Source organism: Bos indicus, chromosome 1 (genome assembly GCF_029378745.1).
Source record: "Bos indicus isolate NIAB-ARS_2022 breed Sahiwal x Tharparkar chromosome 1, NIAB-ARS_B.indTharparkar_mat_pri_1.0, whole genome shotgun sequence".
In the NCBI taxonomy this organism is placed as follows: domain Eukaryota; kingdom Metazoa; phylum Chordata; class Mammalia; order Artiodactyla; family Bovidae; genus Bos; species Bos indicus.
The window spans coordinates 106,870,915-106,883,087 of NC_091760.1; the positions used below are offsets into that span (position 1 = coordinate 106,870,915).

The 12,173-nt window shown below is 38.5% G+C and overlaps 1 protein-coding gene and 1 long non-coding RNA gene across 4 annotated transcripts in view; both read right to left on the minus strand.

Moving 5' to 3' along the window:
• Positions 1-3,388, minus strand: part of LOC139184019 (uncharacterized) — a 35,930-nt gene extending 32,542 nt beyond the window's left edge. The window contains exon 1 of the long non-coding RNA XR_011567433.1: positions 2,846-3,388. This is a non-coding gene — a long non-coding RNA (uncharacterized lncRNA). The remainder of the gene's footprint in view (positions 1-2,845) is intronic.
• Positions 1-12,173, minus strand: part of PPM1L (protein phosphatase, Mg2+/Mn2+ dependent 1L) — a 327,985-nt gene that overhangs the window by 92,898 nt on the left and 222,914 nt on the right. For all 3 annotated transcript variants that reach the window (XM_019960093.2, XM_019960098.2, XM_070792274.1), the window contains exon 2: positions 3,395-3,569. In XM_019960093.2, the coding sequence (XP_019815652.1) occupies positions 3,395-3,569 (175 nt within the window). The remainder of the gene's footprint in view (positions 1-3,394; positions 3,570-12,173) is intronic.

The window sequence follows — 12,173 nt, forward strand, 5'->3', positions numbered from 1 at the left end:
GAACATTATGCAGCCATTAAAATTACCTTCCCATGAAGAGGTTTTAATAAAATGAACAGCCACTTTCACTGCTCCTTTTCTCCACATCCCCTCAGCTTAACTTTAACAGATTATGGATATTATAGAGTGTACATGTTCCAAATGGTCAGGAATTTTTTGCTAGAAGCCATAAATCTATGTTTTAACATAAACATAAAACATAAATCTATGTTTTAGCTAGATTTCATCATGTAAGGTCTCTGTTTTCTACATCTCAGTTCCTCTCTGCCCTTTCTATGCTTGTCCCTCTTTCTTACAACTGTCAAGCATACCGCTATGCATCCCACAAATGCCAACGGAGTGAATGACAACCTGCATGAATATGGTGACAGCCCAGCTTGATTAGTAGTTAGGAGACTGGAATTCCAGCTCTATAACTAACTGTGTTACTTTAGACAAGTCTCAGTTTTCTCATTATAGAATGGTAATGGGCAATCCTAAAATTTATATGGATGCATAAGACCCAGAATTACCAAAGCAATCCTTAAGCCTTAAGGGAGAAGCAGGAGGCATAACCCTCCCAGACTTCAGACAATACTACAAAGCTACAGTAATCAAAACTGCATGATCCTGGCACAAAAACAGACATATGGATCAATGTAACAGAAGAGAAAGCCTAAATATCAACCCACACACTTATGGACAATTAATCTTTGACAAATAAGGCAAGAATATACAATGCAGAAAGGACAGTCTGTTCAAGTGGTGTTGGGAGGGTGGGACAGTCACATGTAAATCAATGAGGTTAGAACACATCCTTTCACCATACACAAAAATAAATTTTAAATGGCTTAATGAAATATAAGACATGACAGCGTAAAACTCTTTGAGGAGAACACAGGCAAAACATTCTCTGACATAAATTGTACCAATGTTTTCTTAGGTCAGTGTTCCAAGGCAATAGAAATAAAAGCAAAAATAAACAAATGGAACCTAATCAAGCTTATAAACTTTTGCACAGTAAAGGAAACTATAAACAAAACAAAAAGACAACCTATGGACTGGGAGAAAATATTTGCAAATGATGTGACCAGTAATTTTAATTTCTAAAATAGATAAACAGTTCACATAATTCAATAACAAAAAAACCTAAGCAACTAAATTGAAAACTGAGCAGAAGACCTAAATAGACATTTCTCCAAAGAAGACATAAAGATAGTCAATAGACAGGTGAAAAGATGCTAATGCTGGAGAGGATGTGGCAAAAAGGGGATCCTTTTATACTGCTGGTGGGAATGTAAATTGGCACAGCCACTGTGCACCACTGTGGAGGTGCCTCAAAAAAACAAAAAAACAGAGATGCCATATGATCCAGCAATCCCACTCCTGGGCAGATATTACCCAAACAAAACTATAATTTGAAAATACAGATGCACCTCAATATTCATAGCAGCACCATTTACAATGGCCAAGACATGGAAACAACCTAAATGTCCACTGTCAGATGAATGGATAAAGATGTGGTATACATATATACACACACACACATACAATGGAATGTTATTTAGCCATAAAAAAACAAAACAATGCCATTTTAGCAACATTAATGGACCTAGAGATTATCATACTAAATGAAGTAAGTCAGAAAAAGACAAATAGCATATGATATCACATATGTGTGGAATCTAAAATATGACACAAATTAACCTATTTATGAAACAGAAACAGACTTACAGACTTGGAGAACAGACTTGTGGTTGCCAAGGGGGAGGGAGAAGGGGTTGAATGAACTGAGAGTTTGGAAATAGTTGATGCAAACTAGTATATATAGAGATAGATAAATAAGGCCCTACTATGTAGCACTGGGTACTATAATCAATTTCCTGTGATAAACCATAATGGAAATGAATATGAAAAAGAATATATATATACATATAACATAATCACTTTGCTGTACAGCAGAAATTAATACAGTATTTAAATCATCTATACTTCAAATAAAATTTAAAAAATGGTTATGGGGACAGGAAGCAGATGGACTGTCTGAGTTCTATAATCTCTGAGAATCTTGAAACTTTAAAAATTATTCTGACAGGGCGGGTTACATAGCCTTACGTTACTCCAAGAGGGTGAGAGAGGAGATGACTGAGCATTCCAAAGAGAAGAATGTTAAAAACAAGACAGATACAGAGGCTAAATAACTAAAAGCCCAACAGGCGGAAGACAGTCACCATGTCTTTCACACAATCGATAAAGCAAAGAAGAATCAGAGAGAGTAGTGAGGTCCTGGGCAAGCCTAGACATGTGGATCTACCCTGTGAGTATAAACAGGTTAGAGGTTTGAAGGAAAATGTGGACAGCTTCATCACCACAAAAGGTGCGTCAGTGGTTAGGCATGTGCAGAAAAAAATTTTTTAAGGTTTGCTCTTCTGTTTGTTATTTAAGCTTGAAATCAAATGTTAAGAATGTCAGCACTAACACTGTTTAGATCATGTGAAAGAAAATATGATGCATAATAACTATTCCTTTGTAGAAATAAAAACAGAAGATGCTGGCATTAAAAAGGGGATTAATACTACTAGTGTTTGACCATTAGAAACCTATTTTCCCATACTTCTTAATCCATTTTGTGGGAGGGTGGGATGCAGAGGTGGTATGATCATTTAAATCAAGATATTTCTCCTGAATAAGTTTAGTTTTATTAAAGATTTTAATAATTCCAAGTAATATGGCACTGGTTTCATTACAATTAGGTTTTAGCTGACAGACCATGTAATAGATAAAATGGTATTACAAGGGAGGTCAATCCAGGCCTTCACTAATAAGTTCCTTCATTAAAAAGCTCTTTTGGATAATATGAACTTACAGAAGGCAGTAAACCAAAGTGTCCAGTGTGGTGTTACGGGCTAGGATTCATCTGAGGAGCTAAAGGAAAAGAAAGTCAAGTTCAACTTGAAACTTCAGGGGCAAAAATGATACCTCTTCAGAAAAGAAAATTTCTGAAATTAAAAAATAATACTTGAAGCAACTAACAGTTCTTGGATTATTGGATGTAAAAGTTTTCAGCTCACATCTAAAATTGAAGTGACACTTTAAAAGATTATATCAGTAGAAGCATATTGCTGATAAAAGGCCAGAAAAATTCCATTTAAAAAAAGAGTAAAAAATTTTAACGGAATTTGATATTTAAGAGCCATTTTTAGAAATCTCTTGATTAAAGTCGTTGATACTAAAACTTCAGAGATGAAACTTACCGCTAATCCATGTTATATAACTTTGAATCCAGTCTATCCTTCTTCTTCTATCAAAGAAAAGGACCTAAATGTAACCAAAATCTAAAAAAAAAATTTCTTTAGGAAGAAAGCACTGTATGTGTGCATGCATGTGTGTGTGTATGTATTAAAAACCAACATACCTGCTTCATCATAGGATACAGTCAATTTTTCTAGCATTTCTCGGTCAATTGATAGAATCTGCTGTTCAAGGATGGTCTGGTAAGACAATACACTATTTTCTTTGTCTTTCTCGTAGTCTTGAAGATGCTGCTTAAGGGCCTCTGGGAGTCGAGATTTTACATATTCAGCTGCTGTCTGCAGATGAAACAAACAGAGAACCCCATTAGTATTTCTCAACTTAGGTTTTTCACTTCCCTTTAGGTGCTGTAGTGAGAACTCAAGAGTACTGTGGAACCAGCTCTTTACACAAACACGTCCTTGTCACTGCTGTTGTCATTTTTAGACTCCACTGTACCAAGATGCCAAATACACAAAATCACAGACTTTTAAGAGTTTTCCATCAGGTTTAAAGGTATAAAAGATGTGGACTGGCATTTAAGGAGTGAGAGCTCAGAGTTTCAACTATTCCACTGAACCTGGAAGGCCCAGTGATAGTAATTCTACTGGGGATAATCTGACTCACCCTTGTCTAGAATTCAGAAGCTAGTAACTCATCAGAGCAGGAAGCCCTACCATGCTGTGGCATCCACATCTCTGCTTTGCTTTCTTGTTCTCTGCTCATTAATGCTTAGGCAGGAACTCTTGTGAAGCAAATAAAAAGGAAAGCCCTCTGCTAGGGTTAATAATGGAATAATAGGAGAAACAGAAAATGAAGCGATCTAAAACAATGATGCCTCCGTTTGAACAAAGAACTATTTACCACTAAAATACCTTGGCCTTTATATATATATATATATATATATATATGCGTATATAAAATATATTTTCTATTATATGTAAATAATATATATATATATTATTTTGAACTTTTTTTCCTGCTTCTGGACTATCTTCATAATAAACTCTCAACTAGTGACACCCAAAATTATACACAATGACTTTCAACCAAGTAAGCGAGCTTCCCTTAAAAGGTAGGAAGGAAGACATCTGAAAAAGACCTTCCCAAAGATTCTGATACATTCTTCTGCTGGACTGAGGCCATAGCACACTTTTCTCCCTTCCAGCTGAGAATCACAGTTAAAGTCAAGTAGAACTTCAAGGGAGAAATTAAGTAATAGAGCAGCATGTATGACTCAGAAGAACTGAGTTCTTAAATTCTTAAAACACATCTCTTGAGAATGCCAAGAGTTTTGGCATCTTCTTACAGTGCAGTCCTACATCATACATAGAGGGTCTAAAGTTGATAAAATAAATGAAGGCATATATCAATAACCTCAGATATGCAGATGACACCACCCTTATGGCAGAAAGTGAAGAGGAACTAAAAAGCCTCTTGATGAAGGTGAGAGTGGAGAGTGAAAAAGTTGGCTTAAAGCTCAACATTCAGAAAACGAAGATTATGGCATCTGGTCCCATCACTTCATGGGAAATAGATGGGAAAACAGTGGAAACAGTGTCAGACTTTATTTTTGGGGGCTCCAAAATCACTACAGATGGTGACTGCAGCCATGAAATTAAAAGACGCTTACTCCTTGGAAGGAAAGTTATGACCAATCTAGATAGCATATTCAAAAGCAGAGACATTACTTTGCCAACAAAGGTTCGTCTAGCCAAGGCTATGGTTTTTCCTGTGGTCATGTATGGATGTGAGAGTTGGACTGTGAAGAAGGCTGAGCGCTGAAGAATTGATGCTTTTGAACTGTGGTGTTGGAGAAGACTCTTGAGAGTCCCTTGGACTGCAAGGAGATCCAACCAGTCCACTCTGAAGGAGATCAGCCCTGGGATTTCTTTGGAAGGAATGATGCTAAAGCTGAAACTCCAGTACTTTGGCCACCTTATGCGAAGAGTTGACTCATTGGAAAAGACTCTGATGCTGGGAGGGATTGGGGGCAAGAGGAGAAGGGGACGACAGAGGATGAGATGGCTGGATGGCATCACTGACTCGATGGATGTGAGGCTGAGTGAACTCTGGGAGTTGGTGATGGACAGGGAGGCCTGGTGTGCTGCAATTCATGGGGTCGCAAAGAGTCGGACATGACTGAGCGACTGATCTGATCTGATATATTATTTACAATTATATTCACAATTACTAGAAAACTAAAATAAGAGAAATTGTTAAACAATATTGCCTCTGGGGTATGGGCCCAGAATAAGGTGAAGACACATTTACATATTTTTTTTTAATTCCCATAATTAAAAACATTATCTTTAAAATGTTTTTTGGAGGGTAACTTTTGTAGTTTTCCTTCTAAAGGTTAGTACAATTTAGGATGAAAAAAAATTGCCAGAAGAACGACAACTGACTCTCAGGAAAAACCCACTGGGAAGTGGTGGGAAAAGCTATATTTCAGGCTTCAGAGCAACCAAATATAGCACACAACACTTCATTTCCAAATTTATATTTAGATCCTCTAAATCGGTTGCTGATGAAATTGCAACTTTAAAATATCACCAAACACCACTCATTTTCTCTGCCAGCCAGCTAACTAGTGCAGAACAAATACAATTATTCCGAAAAATGTAAAAGGACTCAGCACATTAGTACAACATACTAAATTCTAGAGTTTAATAACAATTTTCTCCTGACAATTGAAAATGAAGAAACATACTGCAGAATAACTATTTCAAAATTCATACTACCTTACTATTCAGTGTAACATGTGTCTTTGATTTTTTTCCCTTGGAAATATCTATGAAGTACAGGAAATAATTCCATAACGCACACTGAAAAAGTATTGGTGTACTCAGTTTTACTGAAAGCAAACCACACATTTTCTTCCCACTGTGTCCACTGATATACTCTTCTAATTAAAAACGTGCTGTAGGTCTTGGAACAGAGCCAATATTTTTTACTAAAGTGGAGTTACATTTTGGCATTTCATTTCTAAAGCAGTATCATTTCATGGACAGTCAGCCCTCTGTATCTGCTGCTGCTGCTGCTAAGTCACTTCAGTCATGTCCGACTCTGTGCGACCCCACAGACGGCAGCCCACCAGGCTCCCCCATCCCTGGGATTCTCCAGGCAAGAACACTGGAGTGGGTTGCCATTTCCTTCTCCAATGCATGAAAGTGAAAAGTGAAAGTGAAGTCGCTCAGTCGTGTCCGACTCTTAGCGACCTCATGGACTGCAGCCTATCAGGCTCCTCTGTTCATGGGATTTTCCAGGCAAGAGTACTAGAGTGGGATGCCATTGCCTTCTCCGGTCCTCTGTAGCTACAGGTTCCAAATCTGTGGATTCAATCAGCTGCAGGTGGAAAACATATGGAAAGAAACCTGCCCCACCAGTCTGGGTGAGTGCCCTCAGCCAGCACCAGGGCCCCTCCAACGTAGCCCACAAACTTGCCAGCCTGACTAGGCACCCTTGGTGCGCACCGGCATAGCCCCACAGTGGGTCTCACCCTAGGAGTCATACCAGAACATTTGCAACAGTGGCAACCAGGACTTACGGCCAGGCCCAGCACCAGCATGCCCACAGCAAGAGGACCGTTGTCTTACACCATATACAATAATGAACTCAAAATGGATTACAGACTTTAAGGCCTGAGACCATAAAACCCCTAGGAGAAAACACAGTCAGTATGGTCTCTGACACTGATCTTAGCAATATTTTTTTAGCCCTGTCTCCTCAGGCCAGGGAAACAAAAGCACAAATAAAACTACATCAAACTAGAAAGCTTTTGCACAGCAAAGGAAACCATCAACAAAACAAAAAGACAACCTACTGAACAGGAGAAGATATTTGTAAATGGTGGATCTGATAAGGGGTTATTATCCAAATTATATAAAGAAGTCATACAATTCAATTTTTTAAAAATCCATTTAAAAAATGGGCAGAGAACCTGAATGGACATTTCTCCAAAGAAGACATACAGATGGCTGGCTAACAGACACATGAAAAGATGCTCAGTCACTAATCATCAGGAAAAATCACAATGAGCTACCACCTCACACCTGTCAGAATGGCTGTCATCAAAAAAGACAACAAATAACAACTGTTGGTGAGAATATGGAGAAAAGGGAACCCTTGAGCACTACTGAAGTGTAAGTTGGTGTACCCACTGTGGAAAACAACATGAAGGGTCCTTTAAAATAAAAACAGAACCACTAGGCTTCCTGGTGGTCCAGTGGTTAAGAGTCCACCTTGCAATGCAGGGGACATGGGTTCCATCCCTGGTCCATGAAGATCCCACATGCCACAGGGCAATTAAGTCTGTGCGCTGTACCTACTGAAGCCTGAATGCCTAGAGCCCATGCTCCACAACCAGTGAAGCCAGCGCAGTGAGAAGCCTGTGCACCACAACTAGAGAGTCGCCCCCTCGTACTGCAATTGGAGAAAAGCTTGTACACATCAATGAACACCCAGCGCAGCCAAAGACAAAACAATACATTAATTAAAAAATACTATTAAAAAGCTATCAAACAATCTAGAAATGCCACTTCTGAGTATTTAACCAAGAGGAGAAAAAACCCACTAACTCAAAAACAGCCCTATGTTCAGTGCAGTACTGTTTACTATAGCCAAGATATGGAAGCAACCTAAATGTCTGTTGGATCACGGACAAATTCCACACAACCATAGGGACAGTTCCAGCAGCCTATCTTGTGTGTTTGCGTGTGTGTTAGTCACCCGGCTGTGTCCGACTCTTTGCAACCCCATCCACTGTAGCATGCCAAGCTCCTCTGTCCATGGGATCAAACCTAGATCATCTGCATTGCAGGCAGATCTACCATCTGAGCCACCAGGGAAGCATAGCCAAGATATGGAAGTAAACCAGAAGTTCATTGATAGAAGAATGGATAAAAGAAGATGTGGTAAAAAATAAAATTTTGCCAATTGCAGCAAAATGGTATTATGCTAAGTGAGATAAATTAGGCAGAGAAAGACGAATACTATGTGATCTTATTTACATGTGAATCTAAAAAACAAATGAACAAACCAAATAAGAGAAAAACAAACTCATGGATATAGAGAGGTGGAAGAGACAGAGTGGGAGGTTAGGTGAAATAGGTAAAGGGGATTAAGAGGTGCAAACTTCAAGTTATAAAATAAATAAATCACGGAGATGTACTATACAGCATAAGGAATATATAGGCATTGCTTGTTTTACTGTGCTATCATTTATTGACTTTTTTTTTTTTTTAACAAACTGAAGGTTTGTGGCAGTCCTACGTTGTAAGACAGTGGTCAGCAATTTTTAGCAATACAGTATTTTTAAATTACTTTACCAACAAAGGTCCATTTAGTCAAAGCTATGGTTTTTCCAGTAGTCATGTATCGATGTGAGAGTTGGACCATAAATAAGGCTGAGCACTGAAGAATTGATGCTTTTGAACTGTGGTGTTGGAGAAGACTCTTGAGAGTTTGTTGGACTATGAGAAGATCAAACCAGTCAATCCTGAAGGAAATCAATACTGAATATTCATTTGAAGGACTGATGCTGAAGCTGAAGCTCCAATACTTTGGCTATCTTGATGCAAAAAGCCAACTCATTAGAAAAGATCCTGATGCTGGGAAAGATTGAAGGCAGAAGGAGAAGGGGACGACAGAAGAAGAGATGGTTGGACAGCATCACCAACTCAATCAATGGACATGAGTTTGAGCAAGCTCCAGGAGATGGTGAAGGACAGGGAAGCCTGGGTGCTGCAGTCCATGGGGTCACAAAGAGTCAGACACAACTGAGCAGTTGAACAACAACATTTTTTTAATAAAGGGTATGTACACTGTACTTTTTTTAGACATAATGCTACTGTATACTTAATAGACTATAATAACTTTTATATGCACTCAGAAACCAAAAAAAAAAATTGTACGGTTCACTTTATTGCAATATTAGCTTTATCTCAGTGGTCTGGAACCAAATCTGCAGCATCGCAGAGCATGACTGTAGCAGATAACACTGTAATAATTTTGTGTGGTGACAGATGGTTACTGGACTCACTGTGGGGATCACTTTGTAATACATTTAATTGTCAAATGACTATGTTGGACACCTGAAACTAACATAATGCTGTGTGTTAACTATACTTCAATTTTTACAAGTTAAGAAAAATTCAGAAAATTCCATAAAGCAAAACTTGAATCTGCCATGCCAGCAACTGTTTACATAGGATTTACATTGTATCTAACAACTATTTACATAGCATTTACATTATATTAGGTATTATAAGTGATCTACAGATGATTTAAAGCACATGCATAAGTTATAGGTAAATACTACACCTTTTTATATGCAGCTTGAGTGACTTGGATTTTGGCATCTGAGAGGGTCCTGGAACTAATCCTCTGTGGACACTCAGGGACTACTATAGAGAGTTCTTTCCACTGGGAAAGATTTTTAAGAAGAACAGAAAGAAACAAGTCTAGCCAAATATTAGCTTCTTTCAAGATATTTCAAGAAATCACCTTTATACTGAGGTGATTCTCTAAGTGTATTCAAATGTCAGTTAAAACCTTACATTCTAACAAAAACCTATGCTAAAAAGTAGGCTGGCTGTCATAAAAATACCACACGATCTCACGTGTGAAAAATAAAAACACAAAAACCAAACTCACAGATACAGAGAACAGACTGGTGGTTGCCAGCGGTGAGCAAAATGGGTGAAAGTAGCCAAAAGATATCAAACCCCCACTTATAAAATAAGTCCTGGGGTCATAATGTGCAGCATGGTGACCACAGTTAATAATGCTGTATTGCATCGTTGAAAGTTGATAAGAAAACAGATTTTAAACGTTTTCATCAAGAGAAAAATATGCATAATGATGTGTGATTAACTAGACCTTACTGTGGTGATCGTTTCACAATATACACAAATACTGAATCATTCTGTTGTACACGTGAAACTAATAAGTCAATTATATCTCAATGAAAAACAGGGGTTCATAATAACCGAGACTGTAATTATTGCACAAGTAATCATACAAAGAGCAGCTTAAATTTTAAACTTTCACCAGAGTTCTAAAAGTGAGGTGAAAAACAAAATCAAAAAATAGGATCACTTATCTATTCTTTCATCATTGGTAAGTGCTACTAGAAATTTAAGTCCTAAACTAACTGTTCCAGAAAAAGTACTTTGTTACAATCTTGAGTCTTGCATTTGTGTGTTACTTAATACTTTTCTCAGCAATTTAGGTTGCTAACATTCTGTGTCTTCACAATTTAACTTTGAGTGAAAGTAGGCAGAATATGGGCTTCCCTGGAGGCTTAGCTGGTAAAGAATCCGCCTGCAATGCAGGGGACCCCAGTTTGATTCCTAGGTTGGGAAGTTCCCCTGGAGAAGGGACAGGCTACCCGCTCCAGTATTCTTGGGCTTCCCTGGTGGCTCAGACAGTAAAGAAACCACCTGCAATGTGAGAGACCTGGGTTTGACCCCTGGGTTGTTCGGAAGATCCCGCAAAGGAGGGCATGGCAACTGACTCCAGTATTCTTGCCTGGAGAATCCCCATGGACAGGCTACAGTCCATGGGGTTGCAAAGAGTCAGACATGACTGAGTGACTAAGCACAGCACACAAGTAGATTATGGATTTGGCCAATCCTTCACATCCTTCATAGTAGACTCAAATGTTATAAATTCTGTTAGTGAACCCATCTAATAGCAGCCAATAGTCTTTCAAGTATTTATAGAGGTATAGGTATTTTAGCTCCCCAGTTTGGCTGATGTAAAGACCGTATCTTACACATCCTTGTATTCCCCTAACACAGGTTCGGTGCTCTCGACCACAGAAGCTTAATACCTTTACCATATCCAAGAATCAGGGACTTTGAGATTGCTTTCAGAGAAAACTTCCAGATAATTCATCATTCTTTGTTCGCAATCAGAACTTCCTTTCACAACTCAAGAAAGGTGTGGTCTTCTACTGGCAAATGGAACTACACTTAGTCTTTAATTATTATTGGAGCCATTATTTTTAGGAAGTAAACAACTTAACTCCAGAACATCATCCACATGCCAACATGGTCAGTTATGTACTTCATATACCAAGCCACATATGAAGCTCTATTTAACAACGTCCTCTCCATAGCTGTTTGATCTTAGCCATTCTTGCCTTATTTCTTCATTTAAGAATGAACTCAATTCTGCTAGAGGCTCTCTGAGCAGTCACATAGAGTCCCTCAGGATAGTGTTCCTGAGTGAAGGGTTGCCTTGTGGGGTGTTAATGGAGCCTGGACATTCAGGTTTTACTTATCAGAACTGCTGAGTAGGTTCCCAAACATACTCCAGGAGGTGGCAGAGAAACCTCAGGCAGAAAGTGGACAACACAGGTTCACGGGTTCTTTCAGTCATAACTGGGAAGATGGTGGAATAAAAAGATGGGCTAAAAGTTTTGAGGCCATGCACAAAAGGTGCCCAAAACCCCTTCTTACAGATTTTGCATACATTTTTATTACCGATGCCAATTTCATTCTGGAAGACAGTAAAAGGCTGGAGTAAACCCTGTAAAAAGACTCAATGAATGAAAAAGATAAAAGCAGCAGAACAATTAAGGATCTAAATTCTGGGAACCTACCAGGTAGAATGCTCATACTGGTCATTATGCAAAAACACTACTAACTCTAACAGTTGTATGTTCTTTAAGAAATAACTAACGTCTATGAAATCATTTTGCTGGGGATGGGGAGGAGTGTGCCAAAAAAAAAAAAAAAACCTAGTGTATTTTAAAAGCTGCTAAATGCTTCACAGTTCATCTTAAAAAGAAAACCTGTCAGCCAGCCAATTCTAATTAACTGAGTGTCTGGTGAGTGAAGCACATTAGATTTGACACTGCTGGGAGAACAAACCTCGGCCGCAAAACTGCAGTT